Source organism: Rhinatrema bivittatum, chromosome 1, assembly GCF_901001135.1.
Source record: "Rhinatrema bivittatum chromosome 1, aRhiBiv1.1, whole genome shotgun sequence".
Lineage (NCBI taxonomy): Eukaryota > Metazoa > Chordata > Amphibia > Gymnophiona > Rhinatrematidae > Rhinatrema > Rhinatrema bivittatum.
The window spans coordinates 331,129,412-331,150,832 of NC_042615.1; the positions used below are offsets into that span (position 1 = coordinate 331,129,412).

General features: G+C 42.1%; 1 protein-coding gene across 1 annotated transcript in view; it reads right to left on the bottom strand.

Annotated features, from left to right (window-relative positions):
• Positions 1 to 21,421, bottom strand: part of LOC115089699 (probable E3 ubiquitin-protein ligase HERC6) — a 192,808-nt gene that overhangs the window by 100,978 nt on the left and 70,409 nt on the right. Inside the window, exon 8 of the mRNA XM_029597905.1 lies at positions 15,185 to 15,261. Within this exon, the coding sequence (XP_029453765.1) occupies positions 15,185 to 15,261 (77 nt within the window). The remainder of the gene's footprint in view (positions 1 to 15,184; positions 15,262 to 21,421) is intronic.

The following is a 21,421-nucleotide window of genomic DNA, read 5'->3' on the forward strand; positions in this document are numbered from 1 at the left end:
CAATGTTTGACTCATGTGAACGTTATTCCAGAAGTCTTGTGGGTCATCCAGAGGCTCTTTGATGAGCCCGAGGCAGATAGCAATGTTCTTTTTAGAGCAGTGGTTTCCTTCAGAGCTATCTTCCTACGAACACCATTCCCATTCAGTTTTTTTCTTGATGGTTGATGCATGAATTCTTGGATCAGCAGCCACAGCAAGAAATCTTTAGATGTCAGTCTGGGGTTCTTTGGGACATTGTAGATGATTTTCCACTTTGGTCTTGGGGTGATCTTGGCAGGACAATTGTAACTGGCTAGATTATTTGCCTGACCGCAGATGGATAGAACTCTAAATGTTTTGACATGAGTCAAAAATTGAACATTTAATTCACAGTAACAAATGTTTTGTTTGGCAAAAACTAAATACTATATTCCAATATAAAAACCTCATCCCAACTGTCAAGCATAATGGTGGCCTTAGCATGGTGTGGGGCTTCTTAACTGTATCAGGACCTGGATCATTTGCTATCATTGATGCACCCGTGAATTCTGCTCTATATCAGAAAATTCTAGAGGTGAATGTCAGGCCATCTATCTGTGACCTAAGCACATGGTTCTAATTCTTAATATCGAACCGGTATAATATTAACAAGCACCGCCGCTCTCCCCTGGAGCTTGACCAGCGCCCCCACTTTCCCTTAGAGCTTTGTCCAGGGGCCATTACTCTTTTGCCTAGGAGTCACCGCTCCACTCTTTTATCTGGAAGCCACCTCGTTTTGGTTTAAAACAGGCGTTATGCTGTGAGAGCCGCCGCTCTACTTCGCCCAACACGGCTCGTGTTTCGTGTTAATACTTCCTCAGGGGCCTGTGACAATAGCTCATATATTATGGTCCTTGCAATATGGCGTGGTTCTGTGTCCTCTTCTTGGGTACAGCGTTTCCGTCACGATAAAAGAGCGGAGCGGTGACTCCTAGGCAAAAGAGCGGTGGCCCCCGAACAAAGCTCTAAGGGAAAGTGGGGGCGCTGGTCAAGCTCCAGGGGAGAGCGGCGGCGCTTGTTAACATTATGCCAGTTCGATATTAAGAAGGCAAGAAAAAGCTAAAGATAAGTGTTCTACATAATTGACTGTCTAAAACCTTTACATCTGGCTTTTTCAAAGTTAGTGAAAGGAAATCAATGATTAAAAAATGGAGCACAACAGTCTAGATACATTTGACTGTCTAAAGCTTTTACAGCTGGCTTTTTCAAAGTTGAAAATTTATGAGATTTCCGTTCATATAAAGCAAAAAAAATTTAGTTTCCACATATGTATGATGTTTTATTGTTGTTGAATTGGATATTGTTTTTGACATAAAGAGATACTCCTCCCCCTTTTCTGCCTTCTCTGTCCTTCCTTAACAAGTTATAGCCCGGGATGGCGGCATCCCAATCATGAGACTCGGTGAACCGTGTCTCTGTATCAGCAACAATGTCCAATTCTGCCTCTGCCATTAGGGCCTGCAGGTCCAGGATTTTATTGCTTAAACTATGAGCATTTGTGGTCTTAGAGCTTTCCAGCTGCTCTTCCTAGTTGCCTTTTCTGTTTTTTTGAAAAGATTGATTTTGTCACTTTGTCTTCCCACTTCCTCGTACTGGTTGGGGTGACATTAGAACATAAGAATGCCAAACTGGGTCAAACTAAGTGTCCATAAAGCCCAGCATCCTGTTTCCAACAGAGGCCACACCAGGCCACAAGAACCTGGCAAGTACCCAAACACTAAGTAGATCCCATGACACTGATGCCAATACTAGCAGTGGCTATTCCCTAAGTCTTATTAATAGCAGTTAATGGACTTCTCCTCCAAGAACTTATCCAAACCTTTTTTTTTTTTTAATTTTTAATTTATACTCATATTTGATTACAAATCAAGAAATCTTGATATTTGGAAAATATATGAAGTTCACAATTCAATATATAACAAGTATAAGTAATAACAAAACTTCATACAATCAAGTCCAGAGTTTAAGGGAATCCAATTCCATAATTCCAAGAAATATTTTCAATAGGAAAAAAAATCAGCACCTCAAGAGAAGGTCAAAATTAAATAGAGAAATATGCAGCCTTACGGGAGACATACTAATAGTAAATTTAAATTACACTATCCTGAGAGGTTACAATTTTAATCGCTCAGAAATTGAATGAACTGTGAAGGAGAAAAGAAAATCTAGGAAACATCCCTATATTTAATATAACATTTACAGGGAAATTTTAATAAGAAAAAAGCCCCTATTTGTAATACCTTAGGTCTAAGCAACAAAAATTGTTTCTTCTTTTGTGTTGCTTGGACACATCTGGGAAAACTCTAACTTGGAGCTGTAAGGAGAACTCTGAACGGTGCTTAAAAAAAAAGCTTCAATATCCAATCTCAGTCCGGTTCTAATACGAAGGTTACAATCAAAGTTGCTGGCGTAACTTGAGCAGAATCTGAAGTCTCTTAAGAATTCAGAAATGTTCAAATCAGGTATATTTAGCAAATCAGGACGCTCCAAAGAAACTTCATATAAAATCTCAGGCCGATCTTCTTCTTTCCCCTTCTTAAACGGGGGCAGGTAAAATGCCCATGACAGTGGAGGTACAGCTTGCTCAGAAACTTTAAGGATCTCTATTAAATACCTTTTAAACATATTTTTAGGCGATGTATAAGGAATCTTGGGGAATTTCACTAAACGGAGATTTTTAGCCTGAATAGCATTCTTCAAATTCTCAACTTTATTTGATAACTTATTGCTATCTTTTAAAAGACATTCCTGTAAAGATTTAACGGATATCAAACTCGTATTAATCTCATTGATCTGTTGAGATGTAGCTTTGGAGGAATTTTCAACCATTTGCAAATGAATATCATTTTCCTTAGATCTTAGAACTAATGACTAACTGATTTGTAAGGGAACTTCCAAGTCCTTCAATTGCCTCCCAGATGGAGTCTAAAGTTATTTGTTCAGGTCTTACCAAAGAAAATCACTGATGCGTAGCCAAGGGGGTAGAAGAACCTCTTCCCTTCACCATAGACTGCTCTCCCAAGGCAGTGGGACCAGCTAACTCACCAAGCAGAAACACCTCGGCATCTGCACTTCCTCCTCCCGGTAGAGAGCTCCCTGCCCGCGCTCCTCAGCTGCTTGCATCATCGGCTGGCGACCGACCCAGACTCATCTGGGTTCCTGAGCACAGCAGGGTTTTCCGGAGCAATTCTCAACATAGAAGACAACGATGACTGAGTCAGGGGGGACAACTTGTTCTTTTTTCCTCAGTTCCCAGCCCCAGTGACTCCACTCCCGATGAAAGACCACCTTGAACGATGTGTCCATCCATCAGGCCAGTCACCAGCATTGGAGAGGAGGCCCCAGGGTAGGTCTTCTCCCTAGCTCGCCTTTTCCCACCAGAATGCGGCATTTTAGGTAAAATTAAGAAGGAAAATTAGAAGCAAGCTAGCACGGAGTTCAGACTGAAGGTGCCGACACCATCTTGGATCCAGCATCCAAACCTAAGAACATAAGAAATTGCCATGCTGAGTCAGACCAAGGGTCCATCAAGCCTTGCATCCCATTTCCAACAGAGGCCAAACCAGGCATTTACCTCAGATGATCAAATAAAAGATGTGGACTTAGACCTGGGGGTTAACATGCCACCAAGTCAATGGTTGTATTCAAGACTCTGATAGCAAGGGGTGGGTGGCCGCCCCAGGCGCCGGGTCTAAGGGGGCGCCAAAAAGCTATTTAAATAAAAAAAGAAATTAGTATTTTAAGCCCAGATGTAAGTGTTGTTGAATACTGGCAGATCGTCTTTTTTTTTTTTTGTTTTGTTATGAGAGATTTATAGTAATGGTCAGGGGTGGATTGGCCTATTGGGGGATCGGGCATCCCCCGGTGGGCCAGTCTACCTGGTCACGTGGTCTCGACCGCGTGGCTCTTCTTCAGCCCAGCCTCAATGCCTTCGCCAAGCCGGCAGGGGCCGAAGAAATACAAATCGAGGCCAGCGGGGCCGAAGAAAAGAAGATCAGCCAGCGGCGCGCGGGCCGAAGAAATGAAGATGGGAACCTCCCAGCCAGCCCCCACTGGAGAAATTAAAATAGAGGCCGCTTGAGGCTGGCTGGGAGGCGCCCATCTTCTTTTCTTCGGCCTCCGCCGGCTTTGATTTTAATTTCTTCGGCCTCCGCCAGAGACAGCCGGCCCCCGAAGGCTGGCGGGGGCCGAATAAATTAAAAAATCGAGGCCGGCAGCGGCGGAGGCCGAAGCAAAGAAGATGGGCGCCTCCCAGCCAGCCTTAAGCGGGGGCCGACTGGGCAGTGCCCATCTTCTTTTCTTCGGCCCCCACCGGAGACCAAGAGGGCCGAAGACATTAAAATCGAGGCCAGCGGGGGCCGAAGAAGTGCACACCGGTCTGCTAACCACCGCCGGAGACCAGCTGTTCAACCTTGGATTGGAAGGGTGCTTCTGTGTGTATGTGAGAAAGGAGAGGTGCGTGTGTATGTGAAAGGATGTTACCGTCGATTTTTACGCAAGATGCAAATCATTGATGGAGGGAGGGGGTGCCAAAGAAGTCTCTTGCCCCGGGCGCCAAATTGTCTAGCTACGCCACTGGCCATGCCACAATAGGATTTCCTTCATTTTCTTATCTCCATCATGGCAGCAACTGGACCAGTGTGTCTCACTGTCCAGTGCCAAGCTATCCTCACTTTCAACTGATGCTCTGGGGATATCAGCTTGACCATAGGAAGGTACTCGAGAGTTCTCCTGTGAATCCTTTTAAGTATTTGATTTTCTATTGTTCATGGTGATCTAGCAATGAAAAATTATAAGGTGAATTTTAAAAGCCCAGTACACAATCGGAGGATGTGCGTGCATGTTGGGCATGTACATGTCCATCCTGTTTTAAAAACCACCCGATGTGTGCACATCTCACTCTGATTCAAAAAGGGGCATGATGTGGGCAGGAATGAGCATTCCAGGGCCGGGCCAAGAGATGTGCGCACAAGTCCCTATGCGCCTGGGCAAGTACTCAAATCTAGTGCCACGTGACTTTACTTCTGCTATGGAGGAGGTGCAAGTTAAAAAAAAACAAAATATACAGCCATTCCGGAGGGGGTTGAAGAGTCTGGGTAACTGGGGGAATGCAGGCATTTAAACCAGGGCAGTTTGGAAGATCTAGCTCTACACTTTGGTGAACTGGTGGATGGACTGGTGAAACTTGTCTTGGCTTGGACATGCACTGGCTATAAAAATTACCTGACTTATGCAGCCGAAACCCAATATGTGTGGGCATGAGCGCCTACACTCAAAATTGGATGCACAGATACATGCACTCAGGTTATTTTATAATATGCATGCATATATGCCCTTATGTTATAAAATCGCCAATATTCATGGTCTCGCACCGACACACACATCAATGTGCACCTGTGTGCCCCTTTGAAAGTGTTGGTGTTTGAGGTAGTTGTGGGTGGATCCTTGGGCCGGTGGCAGATGACCACGCCCCCGAGGGAAGATCCCGAGAGGGACCACCAGTCAGGCTCAGAGTATGGAGACAGACACACACTAGTTCTTTTATTAAACAGTATATTGAACCACCAGAGGTGGCAGTGCCCGGCAGGGCTGTAGTCCCTCGGGTACTGGAACAGCGATCCTGGATAACTGAGCTGTAGAGAAACTGAATATAGTGAGTAGGCAGAGTATGCAGAGTTCAGGAACAGAACCTTGATGGTAACACTCACACAATAGTCTCTAGAAGTAGTCCAGGTGCTGGAATGAGTTAGGCCCTCGAGGAGTGAGTACCTGGTTCCAGGGAAAGCTCTGAGAGAGAGAAACTCACTGGTGTAGTAGGCAGCGATGACTTCCAGGCAGAATAAGTATTCGGCAACCAGTCTGGGAACATGGGCCCTCGAGGAGCGAGTGCCGGTTCCTGAATGTGACCTGAAAAACGAAGAGAGAGCGAGGCCCCCGAGGAGAGGGTACCCCTGGTAAGTCCGAGGAGACAGAGTAGCTTAGAACGAATCCTTGCTAATTCGATTAGTTAGCGATTTCTAAGACCTTATATATCCGGTACTGCTGACATCATCTCAGGGGGACACCCCTGAGGTTCGCGCCATTGCTGGTACATCAGTCAGGGCCGTGCCGCGCACGTGCCCTTAGGCCCTTCTGAAACATGGATTGCAGCGTCGAGCCGCTCCGGAGACACCGGAGGAAGACGGCAGAATGACGCCATGGCAGCCGACCTTCCACTTGAAGGGAGTCGCCAAGGAGGTGAGGTGGGCGGATTGGAGATGTCGGGCAGCGACGGTCGCAACGGAAAGTTACCGTCCCTGTGTATGTTAGGGGAGGAGCAGAGGGGTGCACAGGAATTAGGTACAGTTGAAGTGTTCTATCTTGTGCATACTTGTATTGGTAACTTATTACTGAAATTTATATTTAGATAACATATGGTGTTTAAGCTTAAGATGTTACTATTTGTAGATCGAAATGATTTTCCTTGCTTTAGTTTTTAGACCAGTGCAGGACAGGGAACAACTTTATTCATGGTGCAGAGGACCAAATAAGGGCACCCTGTCCCTAGGAATTCATCCATCACATCACTTCAATAACAGGAAGCTTTAATTGCTGTGGTAGAAATCACTATGCTAGGGAGCAGCTTTGGTGCATATATAGGGACCTTCATTTTCAGTTTTTATTTTTTCAATTTTTCCTGGGAATTTATCAGGGTTTATTATGTCAAGAACAAAACCAGGAGAAAAATCAGTGGAAAAATCTGACTCATTTTATTTTGGTGGACAGAAGCCAGGCAATAAAATAATATTAAGCAGATTCTCCCACTCAGCAGCATTCCTATCTCAACCCTCATCCCTGCCTAGCATGTCCCTTTCTCTCCCCATGCCCCCAAGAATCTCCCTCTTCCACCCATCCTATTGTACCAGCATTCATCCTTACTACAGGTGGCTCCAAGCTTCTCTCTCTCCATTAGCAGCATGGTTACTGAGGGCACTGCAGTTCTGCAAGGCCAGGGAGCCTGCTGGGAAATGCTTTAGGTAGGCATGGCCCTCTTCAAATGCTGCATTTTCAGCACCAAATCAGCAGGCACTTTGGTGGCTTGGAGGGAGCAGAAAGCGAGACTTGAAACACCCCATCAGCGGCACTGAAGGGCCAGTGCTTTCACAAGTGGAGGGTCGGGACTTGAAACACTGCAGGTGCTGTGGCCCACACTGGCTTCCAGCAGTTGCTGGAGGCCTCGAGACGCTGCTTCTGCAGCTCTAGAGTTGATGTTTCATCAGCCTAAAATTAAGGTGAAAAATCAGTTAAAACTAATTGCCATTTTTGGAAAAATCCAGAAATTTATAAAAATCTGTTTAAACTGAAAATGAAGGCCACTATATATGCATATAGTTTGATAGATTGGACAGTAAGTAGCAATAGATGGAGGAGGAAGAGAGGGTGGAAGAAGTGAAAAGACCACCATTCACTCCAGCCCCAGCAGCATCCAAAAAGAGGAGAGAGAGCAACTCGCACCCAATTCTATATCCAGCATCTTACTCTACCAGGAAGTGAATGGGAATTAAACTTTTTTTTCTATACTACTATTGTAGCTTGTATAGCGCTAAAAGATATGACCAGCTGCTGTATAAATACACTGTACAAATATACTGTACATAAGAGATAGTTCCTTCTCTGTAGAGCTTACAATCTAGGCAAGCATACAGGCCAACTAAGAGACTTTGGGAATTTCATTTATTAAAAAAAAAAAAAAAAAAAAAGATTTAAAACAAGGCTTTGATCAGGAGAACCAAGGGTTAAAACTTAAAAGGATTTTTAGGGTGATTAAGGAATGAGAGGGAGTATGATACACCAGCACAGGAAGTCTGTTTCAACCATATGGTGCAGTAAGGTGAAAAGCAAAGAGTCAGGAGATGGTGATGGAAAAGAAGGGCATAAGTAAGAGTGACTTTGCCCAATAAACAGATTTCACAAGGAGGAGTGCAGGACGCGATGAGAGATAATGAGAAGCTGCAGAATGAATGCACTTCAGGTGAGTAAAGAAGTCACAACTATATGTGGAAATGGATAGGTAGCCAATGTAGTGCCTCAAGAAGAGGCATTATGAGCAACATTGGCAAAAGATGTTGCGCAGCTGAACTTTGATTCTGTCGAAGTGAAGAGAGATGGTTCACTGGGAGGCCTGTGAATGTTCTGTAAATGGTTTTATACTGGGCAACAATGAAAGTGTTACTGACCTAAAAAGGTCCTACTCTGTAGTATCTTGATGTGCTGAACACGAATATGACCATGAAAAGTTTTTATTGGCTCTCGTTTTGAAGATATTTAATATAGTTCTCTTGCTATGTTTAGTCATGTAAATTTATCCAGTAGGACTGTAAATAAGCCTAGAATGATGTAATATTGCATAATACCATCATGCACACATCATCCAGAGTTTATTACATCATTTTCTGATGCAATGCAGTTCTACTGCCATGCTGCTGCTGAGTAAGCTGACGTCAGCAGTGTACTATATGAAGCCCAGTCAGAAAGGGTGAGCATTTGAAATATTCATGCTGGCTGACTACTGCTGGACACTCCGCAGAGATGCTCCCGAACAGGTGTACAAGAGACAAGCAAAGAAATCTAAGACGTAGTCTATGACTTCATTTTTCAAACGGTATTAACCGTAGGTCTCCTACTATTGGCATACAATTCAAGATGTAATTATATTATTGCATATTACAAAAAAACTAGAGCCAATTTTGCATTTTCACAGTCACATTCATTTTTAGCACATGGAAATTTATACGAATTGACTAATTTCATTTCAGTAACATGACTTTTGTGAAAATTTGTTGCCCAGTGAGCTATTGGCATACAATTCAAGATGTAATTATATTATTGCATATTACAAAAAAACTAGAGCCAATTTTGCATTTTCACAGTCACATTCATTTTTAGCACATGGAAATTTATAAGAATTGACTAATTTCATTTCCGTAACATGACTTTTGTGAACATTTGTTGCCCAGGGTTGTGTGTTGTCAGTTTCTATATGACCTGTTCGGTGGTACCATAGGCATGCAAGAAAACGTGCAGAACAGTTCATGCACTTAGGCGTGTGGTATGAGGCAGGGATGTAAGTGCACTAGTTTGTGTGACACTGAAGCTGTGTAATAGTGCTGCCTTCTACTATGAGTTCTCGGATTAGGTGGGTCATGCTTATTAATACCCCCTGTGTCCTAGCCAAGTGTTACAGGTTTGTTTTCGTAACTCTGCAGTATTGCATCCCACAAACGTATGAAGTGTTTAAGTAAATGAAAGTTTGATGTGTAAAATGGCAGTGATGTATAGAGTTCTAATGTGAGATGTGACAGAATTAGAGAGAGGGGGGGGGAAGAAAACAAAATGAAAAACAGGCTTAGAACAGAGTAAGAGAAATGGTGAATTTTCCATAGGATATTGCGGTGTTTCCCAACCTTTTCAAGTTCAAGGCATACCCACATTAACAAAAATGTTATGTGGCACACCAACTGCCATGGACATAGAAAGGATTCATATGTCCAAATGAAGTGCTAGGGAAATCACTGAAAGCCCCACCAGTGTGTCTCTTCCAAATGTTAAATAAAAGGGAGAAGTGCAGAGACACACATGAAGCCATCATGATGGACCAGCTCCCTCTATATACAAGATAAGGGAGAAGTCTGTGGCTTGTGACTGCTGCATGTGGCTGCCAGAACTCCTTCAATGCTGCTGCAGCCCCCTAATACTCATAGTAAATCACATCCAGTGTTCACTGCACACTCTCCTCATCTCACTTAGCCTTGGGGTAGGACAGCGGTTCAGAATGGGATACCTGAGGAAGTACTATGTGTGATGTGTATACACTATATAAAGCAGGGCCCGGCTATTCATGCCCTGCATGCTGCCCATTAATAACCACACTCCAGGGCTCATGCTGTAGCCAGGAAGAGGCGGCATGCGTGATTACCATGTTCTCAGAAAGGAGCGCCTACTCATTTAAGAGCCACCATTGGTGTGTGCGCTGTTACTGCAGGGTACAGACAGCAGAACCCAGGTGCTGATCAGGATTTCAGCAGTCAGTCAATGGTGACCTTTCCATGGCACACTTGATCAGCTCTGAAGGCATACTGGTTGGGAAAGCAGTGCTCACACAACTTACTGATTACTTAGATGACAAAAATATTCTCTCTCCAACTCAATTTGGATTTAAGAAAAAACACTTTATGGATACTCTATTACGTTCAATAACAGACTCAGTACTAAAAGGATTTGATACTAACAAAACATACTGCCTGGTTCTAATTGATATAAAAAGATAGGGAAATACCTACAAGTACCTGAATGTAATTCTCTTTGAAGTGCTGTGAAAAGTGGAATATAAATCTAAATAAATAAATAAAATAAATAAATATAAAAACTGCTTTCGATACAGTTGATCATGCAATCCTTTGCGAGCAGATGAAAAATATAGGGATAGATGGAATAGTGCTAAAACGGTTTACATCATTCCGAGGTAATAGAACATTCAATGTAAAATTCAACAACGATCTATCAGACACCTTCAAATGTAATACTGGTGTACCACAAGGATCAGCTCTATCAACATCACTATTTAATATTTATATGCAAACTACTATTCTTTTTACAAGCTGATAACTTACAATTCTACATCCCCCTAACTAAATCATTGGATAACACAACATCTATACTAAAAAATTATACAATAATTCAAGAAAAATTATCACAACTAAAACTTGTATTAAATACCAAAAAAACTGAAATCTGGCTAAACAGAAACCCACAAATACCAATACCTTCTGCTTTTGAAATGGAAAACTACCAAATTATTCCATCAAAAGAAGTAAGAAACCTAGGAGTAAATCTGTATGAAAGCTTGAAAAATTATATAAGTAATTTGATTAAATCTGGCTACAACAAACGGAGGATACCGAGCTGATTGAAACCATTACTAATGACAACAGACTTCCTCATTGTATTGCAAACCTTAATATTTTCTAACCTTTATTACTGTAATTCATTACCGCTAGGACTTCCAGTGAGTAACATAAAACCACTACAACTACTTCAAAACACTGCTGCAAGACTTTTAACTGGAATTAAGAAATATGATCATAATCTCACCAATATTAATGGCACTACACTGGCTACCTATCCAATCAAGAATCCACTATAAAGTATCAACAACAATATTCAACAGCTTAAATACTGACAATAACGGATTACTGGAAGTGACACTCCAACAACACAACCCCATTCGACTGCTGAGAGCTCAAAACAAAGAAAGGCCTCTTAAAAATCCCTACAATAAGAGACACTCATTTGACTCAAACAAGAGACAGATTGTTATCTGTAGCTGACCCAAAACTCTGGAACTCCATGCCAGAAAAACTAAGAACAACATCAGACAGAATTTCAAGCATGACCTGAAAACTTGGCTCTCTAAAAATGCCTCTAACTTAGCATAGCCTTAGCATTCAGATTACCCAATAGATAAAAAGGTGCTCTGGAAAATATCCCTCTGGAATTGTTTATATGCTATTAATAATCCTTTATTTTATATGCGAGTTTACCTTGTATGTTATTTTTATCTATGAATGTTTTTATGTAAACCATTGTAATCATGGGAACATGCACGGCCCCCGCCGACCGTTCTGTATAATTTCGGTGGGGCTGCGCTGCTTTTCCACTTACTGCTATTTTGGCAGGACCACACTGCTTCAGAGGTGGAGGAGGAGCGTGCTCTACCCTACCCTGCCGGAAGGAGTCCAAGTCCAGAGCTGAGTCAGCCCCTGTGGCCGGAAGTCATTCCCTTGAGGCCACGGGGACTGAAGGAGGAGACTGCTGCAACTGGGGGGGGGGGGGGAGAGAGTGAGAGAGCACATGTGTGGATGTGAGAATGAGAGAGAGTATGTGTGTGTGTGTGAGAGAGAGAGCATGAATTTATGTGAGAATGAGAGCATGTGTGTATGTGAAAATGAGAGTGAGCAAGAGCATGTGTGAGAGTGCGTGTGTGAGAGACAGAGAGAGAGAGAGCCTGTGTGTGCACAATTACCCTACTTCCTCTCTGCCTGTTAATCCATGACAATTTCAGGGCATCTGGAAATCAAACATTCCCAGGTATGAATAACAGGGGATTTTTTAAAATCCTTATTAATTTTAAATGTTGGGTATTATTTGATGTGTCTGTTTTGCAAATTATTTTTTTATTGCTTCAACCATAGTTTTACATCAACACTACCTCTACAATTAATGACCATTACAACTGTGCAAATGAACAAGTCTTTTTACAAAATGATATCAACCCGTGATCCATCCTCTCCCCTCCACACACCCCAATACAACACAAGACAGCTTATAAAATGACTTCTACTTATGTTATGGACTACAAGAAAACTAACCCACATCTACCCAACTCCTTCATAAAATCCAGCAAAAGAGGTCAAAACAAGGTGAATAAAATCTTATAGAAAGTGAGTATAAATATTTACCAAAGTATATTTCCCTCTCTTTACCTTAATTTGAATGATAATATATTTGCCTGCATCATCAGAATATCTCTTCAGATGAAATATAAAATCTTTTGAGAAGAAAATCCCAACTCCTGTATATTTCTCATGCTTGGTGGCTGCTGAAAAACTCTTATGTGGATAGTTAAACAGCCTCATTAATCCTTTATACCTTTTTTTCAGATGTATCTCCTGTACAAAAACTATAAAGGCTTTAAGTGAAGTTAATTCCATCTCCAATAAATGGCATTTATGAAAAGAATTCAACCCCTTGACAATCAAACATAAGATATGTGTTTTAGCATTTTTTGGTCACAGAAAATGATAAACATACATATGCATTTACATAAACCTCACCATTTTCTTTTTAAAAATCCCCACCAAACCCCAAACCTTGGCAGAGCTCCCTTGAGATATAGGGTAAAGTTCATAAGCCACTTCCATACCAATAGTAATAAAGCTGGTCATCAGTACTCTGCCCCCCACCTCCAAATCCCTCTGCCACTCAACCTTGGCAGATCTCCTTCTAGAGAAGAGGGGAAAAACCTCAGCCAGGATGTTCCTTATCTCCCCCCGAGATAAACCCTGCCCCCCAAAGAGTTTAAACAAATAAAAAACAAACAAAAAAAAAACCAACTTTCATTCCCATTGATAAACCAAACTTATAGCATTCTGCATGTTTCCATTATGTAAACTATCAGGAAACATGCTAATTAACCCAGTCGGCCAATCCCCAGAGAAACTCACTGAAAGACAACCAAACAGCCCATGTTCGAAAACTAGGAACCACTAGCATGAAAAGGAAATTTTAGTGGCCCTCTCAAGGCCATGACACCTTTTTTTCTCGCTGCCAGAAAAAAAAATGTTTTTGATAGCATAGTTGTGAAGACATTATAATGCCCCTGGGTCTATTAGGTTGTTTTTGTCCAAGCGCAAGATGAGTGCGTTCAATCATGATCACAGCGTGATCTGGTTGTTCTCCCTCAGCTGAGCTTTCTTTCAAGATCACACATATGCTCTGTACTTTTTTTTTTTTTACACTGTCCCTGTACTCTAGCAACCCCAGTATTCCCCAAAATCGTAAATTGGACCACCTAGATCTATTTTCTAAATCTTCCAGTTTATTTTAGCGTTCAGCAGTATCATTTGACAAAGTTTTATAATGATCCTGCAACTTTCTGACGAGGTCAGCTTGCCCCTCCAGCCGGGTGTCGCACTCATCCACGTGCCAGCCTATTTCAGACATCTCCTTATGCAAATCAGACATAACCAAATTTTTTTTTATTTTTTTTTAATTATTCTTCATATCTCTCCTCGAGTTGCAAACCCACTCCCAGAATTCAAAGCAAGATGGTATCTCATTATCCGGTGCTTGCAAACCTCTTCCTTCCTGTTCATTCTCTGACTCCGGCCTACTTAGGCTTTTGACCTCCTCCTCAGCAGCCACTTCTCCCAGGTCAGGATGGGATTTTATATAGGAGGAGTGCTTAAAATCCATAGATTTGTTTTCTTTGATTCCATCACAAAGCTAGTATGCAGCAAGATTTTTATGTTAGGGGTTAATTAGACAGCCGATGCTAGAGATAAACAGTAGAGACAGCAGCTCAGAATCAAGCTGCCATCCCAGCAGATGACATCATTTCCCTTCAGATGTGTGTTTTGAAATATTTTATTGGTGTTTAAAAACTCATATAAAAATTGTCTAATTCTATTCATTAGTTTTGAATTATTCTTTTTATTGATATAGTTTTATTAATTTTGTTTTATGAGAAATGGTAATTGTTTTCTTTTTTCATTGTTGCAGTGCATACAGAATTTGGCTTATTGTGATTTCCTGTTCAGTTTTTGTCTGTATATTTCTATTTATACTTTATGGTCTCTTTATTCTGTATTTGAAGGTCTATCTATGTTTTGCATGTGTGCCTGAAGTGCAGTATTCCAATAGTGTATAGTGTCTATGTAGGGATTTATGGCAGCTTGGCTTGTTCTGTTTTCCTAATAGTGTTAATCTTGCATAGGTAGGGTTGTTGCTGTTTGAATGCTGGCAGTTAGCGTTGTTTTGATATAGAAAGTTTGTTGCATTATAAGTCTATTTTCTAGTGGCTCACTGAGGGTCATGCTCATGCCCAAGATGCATTACAGTAGGCCTAATACCATATAGGTTCCAACTGTCTCTTGTTTTTTGGCAGGGTTTTCTGATTGGCACCACAATAGTGAAGGTAAATTTAATATACATATTGTAAGTGATATTTTTATCTCAGAAGACTGTGCTTTGAATGTCCTTTTTCGTGTAAAACCAATTATAAATATATCATTTTTAATTGTGTGTGAGAAGGCTGTGATGCAGTGGGGGTGCAAGGCTTTATGTTTTTCCTAGGGCACTCAATACTCTTGCACCAGCAGTGGGCATTCCGTACAAACATCTAACAGAGTCTCCCAACTCGTGTCATCATGTGTTGTGTAATGGGTGAGGCACAGTTTTTCACTGGGCGATAGGTGCCACATTGCCTGGTGTATGTCCTGAATACATTTTCCTAAGTCATTTTTTCACTTAACATTTCATGAATCTTTGATTTATTTTTTGATATTCACCCTTCAGAGGATATTGGGGGTAATATCAACCCTTGGTTAATGTGCTCCAGCTTTCTTACCTGAGACTCGGGAAAAGTACTGATAAAGTTGATACAGCTCCCGGCAAAAATCCTTTTCACATGAATTCCTTCTAGATCTGCAAGAATGAAGATTGTGTCAGTTTCTTTAGAGGTCTCTTTAAACAGTGCTTTACACCCAAGATGCAGGCTGCTGGAAATTACCTAGTCATATTTTAAAACCCATAGAGAATTGACTCAAAATTCATACTGATTTTCCACAGCTCACTTGAATTCCATTCTTTCAGAAAGACATCTCTTCTACTAGTAAGCTTCTCACAGATTCCAACAATCCTCAGCCAGGGGCCATGCACCAGGATTCATTTCATGACCCTACAAACTTGGGCTCCAAGTCCAGCCACTAGGGGTCAGCACTGTTTGATGGCAGAGGCAGTCTCCCCCAAGGGTTGTGAATGCTGTAGCTGCATCCAAACTAATGAGGAAAGATCTAACCTTCTATTTCTAGAAGACCCATGAATGCAATACATGGGGTTTGCTGTGGGAGATGATGCAATATACCCTACTGGATGTGTAGTTTTGGGGATAACTTGTACTGTGGCCATCCAGCACCATTTTGAATTGAGAGAACACCAATTCCAGGTTTAAAAGTTATGTCTGTGGAGGTAGGCTAGGGTGGGTCAGGGGGATGGGGCAAACTTAAAGATGGCCGGAGAGGGTGGTTTGGAGCCAGGGAGGGTATTTCCTTGAAAAGGGGTGGGGTGGGGGAGGGGTGTTTGCTGCACAAAGATTTTCTTTTTGTTGTTGAGATGGCAGACAGGTGGGTGGGTGTAGGGACAAAATTACGATTTTGCCACCTCTAGGCACCTTTGATGCTTTCAACTCCCCTCCCCCCACCTCCTATAAGGCTCTGTTACAGATTAAGAGAGGACTGTTCTCTGCTGAGCTGGAAGTCAGAAAATCTTAGCCCCTAAATGTTTGCTGCCCTAGACACAGGCATAATGGGTGCCTTATGACAAATACAGAGCTTGGGGTGGGGAGGGGGGTGTCTCAAAAGACTAGGAGAGGCCATTAGGCTGATATAGCTGGGTGGATGGGTCAACTAGGCAGACTAGGCAGTCTTTTTCTGCCATCATGTTTCTGTGGCCTTTTAACAAGATGGCAGATGAAAGGGGTGCCAGCATGTGGCTTTTGGGGTCTTTTCCCCTCATGGTATTTTACCACTGGGGAAATACTAAGCTGCGGGGACCCTCTTAGAAACCAATGACTGACTAAAGGCCTTATATCTCTAAAATCTTCAGGCTTTTAAATCCATCCTTACTAGGCAAACCTAAATGCCAGGTGGCATGGGAGAGGGATTTAGTGAGTGAGGTAGATGAGGATTGAATGAATGTTTTAAACGACTGTGTAAAACCTCAATTGTCACCAGCATTGTAGAAAATGGTTTTAAGATATTTTTCTGATGGAATCTTCACCTGATTTATCATAATATGAGGGAGAATATTGGCAACTGTTTAGCTCAGTAGGTATGTTTTCCATATTTAACGGAAATAACCTGATGTGAAATGTTACTGGGCAAAAGTAATTCATTTAATTTATAAAATAAAAAAAAAATTTAAACTAATTAGTAATCCTAAATCGCTTCTGCTGAGCCTTTCCATACCTAATGCTGAACCTAAATTTGTAAAATGAATTATGCATTGTCTGGTAATGGCTTACTGTGAAATGACAGCAGCCTGAAAAAAAGATGCATCAAACTCATTGAATCACTGGTTCTTTGCATTTGGAATGTCTATTTGATGGAAAAGGTGACAACAGTATGTAGGGTAAAATCCAACTATTTCACTCAATATGGAAATCTCTTGAGGATTGGTGTAGTGCCTCATCACAGCTTTATTGGTGGGAATTTGATCTAATTCGTAACTATTTCCAACTGTATAAAGAATTTGAGCTGGGAATGGAGGTCTGATTAGGGGTAATGGGTGGTGAGGACAAAAAACAAACCTTTCTGGACTTCTAGTATTGTGAATCATTATCACGTTTGTCATTGTGTTTTGTGTTTATGCCAAGAAGTTTAATAAAATCTAAATAATAAAAAAAAAAAAAAAAAATCAATGACTTGCTAATCACACTGGACCTCAAGGATGCTTACATTCACATTTCAAGTCACAAGAATCACAGATAATTCCTATGATTTGCTATTGAAACAGAGTATTACTAGTATCCTATCTTCCCCTTTGGACTCTGGCCTCTACCCAGGGTATTCACAAAGTGCGTTGTAGTAGTTGCAGTCCATTTAAGGAAAAACAGAGATCCATATTCATAAAATAACTGCATGGGAAATTAGACAGAAACATTTCTGGCTAACTTAGCTAGGATATTCAGCAGCATTGAATAAGAGTATATCCAGATAACCTATAGTTTGCCAGATAACTGGATAAATTTAACTTTAGACTTGCTTAATAGCAGGTCTAACTTATCTGGCTGACGTAGTGGATAAGTGTAAATATCGCTATTTAATTGGCTAAGTTAGATGGATAGAAAGATCCTCACCATTATGCTCCCATCCCACCCATCACTTAGCCAGATAAGTTGGAACGTATCCCCCCTAAGTGATGCTGAATATCAGACCCACAATACCTGCATTTTTCCTTACTTATATGACTTGCTCATATCCAACAGTACCCTTCAGGGAGTGCATGTATCCATTCTCTATACAACGAAGATTCTTCAGTCCATGGGATTCATCATTAATTTCTCTAAATCCAATCTAACACATGTATTGGATTACATAGGAGTTTGCCTGAACACCATACAAGGCAAAGCCTTTCTTCCTTGAAAGAGAATGCATGATTTAATCAACAATTCTGCATCCGTTCAGTCAAAGCAGTGGCTCAGTCCTTCTCTTCATTAAGATGGTAGGCCATATGGCAGTAACAGTTAATGTTACACCATTTGTCTGACTCCACATTAGATAGGCTCAATGGCATTTAAAATTCCAGTGGAAACAACACTTGCAGCTGCTATTGCATAAGATCCACATCTCAAAATCCCTTATTCATGCTCTAATGTGGTGGACCAAACTATCAAACCTACTCAGAAGTCAACTTTTTCAATACCCACAATTTCAAATGGAAGTAACCACAGATGTCTCCAATCAAGGTTGGGGAACCATCTCAACAACCCTTGTTCTCGAGGAACATGGAATCTACAAGAGAAGTGGCTACACATAAAACCCCTGAAGCTCAGAACAATCTTCAATGCTTTAAAGGTTTTCAGCCCCGAGTTTAAGAAAAGGTAGTGCTAGTGCAAACAGACAGCCAGGTAGCTAGCTATGTACTACATCAACAAGCAAGGTGAAACAAGTTCTTTTAAGCTTTGTCAAGAAATCTGCAGAATTTAGAAATGGGCAATTTCTTAAATGATATTCCTCATAGTTGTTCATTTTTCTAGAATACAAAACCAGGCAGCAGATACATTAAGTTGTCAACATGATTAGTCACTAGACCAGAAAACAGCTCAATAATGTTTTCAACTTTGGGGAACTCTGCAGATAGACTTCTCCAAGGCCTCATTCAAAAACAAAGTTCCTGCCTACTGTTCCAAAAGACATGAACACATTTTCAATTCCATGAAATCAAGGGCTTCTTTATACATTTCCTCCAATTCCTAGTCAGAAAGATTCAAAAATTAAGAAACGAAAAAGGCTCTGTGATCTTGATATCCCTTTTTCTGGCTGCATCAAATCTGGTTTCCAAGGCTTCAATGCCTAGCTGTATAGAGGTCATTAAAATTAGAGATAGACCCAACTCTGATCATGTAATACATCCAAACCTTAAATTTTTAGCTCTACCTGCTTGGACGCTGAAAGTCAACTTGTGGCTTCAATGAAAAATTGCCTGTTGAAGTAAACCTTCCACTAGAAAATCTTACAATTTTAAATGAAAGAGATTTCGACCTGGTGTAAAAGCCTAAATCTGGACCCCTTTTAAGTGTTCTGCCAGTTTCTGCCTCAAAAAAACCTCTTAAATCTTTCTAAATTGGGATTAACAAACAAATTCATTCAAGGTCCTATTGCTCAACAATCTACAGTTGCCACATTTATGAAAGGCCTAATTCATCAACATCCACCAATTAAGGATCCTCCTATTCCATGGGATCTGAATATAGTCCTTACTTAGCTCATAAAAACAACCTTTTGAGCCTCTAGCATCAGCCGCCAAAATTTCTTTCTTGAAAAGTTTTATTCTTGATAGATGTAATCTCTACACACAGTTAGTGAATTGCAAGCCCTTATTTTGAACACTTCATATACACTAATATACAAAAAGAAATTAGAATTCAATCAAAATTTCTGCCTAAAGTAGTTTCTCAATTTCTTTTTAATCAGTCCCCTGTGTTAATTTTTTTTCCCAGGCCACTGTAATGAATTAGACAGCCCTCCCACCAGCAGAGGCCCTCACTGGGCCACACTCAAGCCACTACCTTGAAGGCTGCATGATGCAGCAAAGCTAGCCATATAAGGTCCTCCATCACACTTCACTCCTTGTCTCAGCGTAGAGTCTCCTTTCTGCCTTTGGTCGCTTGTTCTTGGCTCTTGCCTGTTTAACCTTGCCCTTATTCTTTGTTCTTGGACCTTTGCCTGTTTAACCATGGTCTTGTTCTTTGTATACTGCCCTGTTTAGGCCTTCTGGCCTGTCTGCCCTTCCTTGTTTTGTTTCTTGCCTGTGCTCCTTGTTTTTTTTTGGTCCTATCTGGACCCCTGTATTATGTGTCCTGTCCTGTGTTGTCTAGGCCCTCCAGTGACCCCCCACCCTTGTCTGTGGGCCTCTCAGTGGCCCTTCTGCTCCCTGTGGGTTTCCCCGAGGTCATCCTGTGTCCTAGCCCACTTGTGTATCTCTTGCCCTGCTCCCTGCTGTAATTTTGCTTTGTCTTTGTTCTTTTACTTGTCCTCTTTGGCTTGCCGGTGCACTCCTTCCTAGGAGTACCCTGTTCCTGATCTAGTGCACCACCCTCCAGAAGACCTGCCCAGCCACCAGCACCGGAGGGATCAACCCGAAGGGAAGGTGGCTGGTCAGGCAGAAAAATCTACACTGATCCTGCCTGCTCCAGACTCCTGCTTCCCCCTCTTGAGGGCATCCGCACATCGGCGAGCCCAGCTGTGGAAGCCACCAACCAATAAAGGCAAAGAAGTTCATCACACCTTGAAATGCAGAAGGGCTTTATTGTTGTATTTGGAGAGAACAAAGCTTTACAGAAGATCATCTCAATTATTTATCTCCAGTGGCATACCGAGGGGGGGGGGGGCGCGCAGGGTGGCCCATGCCCCTGAGAGCAGGGCCATAGGGGGCGCGCTGATGGCTGACATAGGGAGGCCCGTGTGGCCACCGATGGATGCTATCCCACTGGCGGCTGAGCAGGGAAGCGTGCTGTTCCTTTCCTGTGTGTGACGGCCACTGTTACCTCTAAGCTGCGCGCATGCGTGACTGAACACAACTTTTTGCACAGCCGCACACAGCAGGAAGATCAGTAGGGCAGGATGGAGCTCATCCCACCACAGCCCAAAGAAGATAAGTCAGCTCCAAACCTCCAGGTGCTCCTTCTCCTTCCTGCCTGTGCAGCCCTGGAAGAAAAACGTTGCCAGAGCCATGTGAGCAGGAAAGAGTAGCATCGACTTGTGTGTAGAAGAGGAGCAGTATCTGTGGCAGGGCCGCTGAAGATGCTACCTCAAAGCGGCCTGAAAAGAGAAGGCACAGTAGCAGGGTCGCTGCGGATCCTACCTTGCAGCGGCCCGAGATGATCAGCGTCGTTGCGGAGCCCATCCCACTGTGACTCATGAAGAGGAGGCCAAGGCCCTGTAGCGTGTGTGTGTATGAGAGTGAGTTGAGAGATTGTGTGTGTGTGTTTGAGAGTGAGCTGAGAGACTGTGTGGAAGTGAGATCCTGTATGTTCAGAGAGACAGCATGTGAGAGTGACAGCCTGTGTGTGTATATGTGTGAGAGACAATGTGTGAGAATAAGAGCCTGAGAGTGTGTGTGAGAGAGAGAGACAGCATGTCAGAATGAGAGCCTGAATGTGTATTTGAAGGAGGAAGGGAAGAAGACAGGTGAAGAGAGAAGAAACAGAAAGCAGAGTTGCTCTGCATTACAAGTTCAAATGTTAATTAAATTTCCGTAGGAGTTCTGAAGAAAGGGAGGGTAGTCTGCCTGAATCTCCATGTATCCATTTCATTTTATGTGGGGCAGCACCAGAGATATGCAAATTTGAGATAACATGACTGGT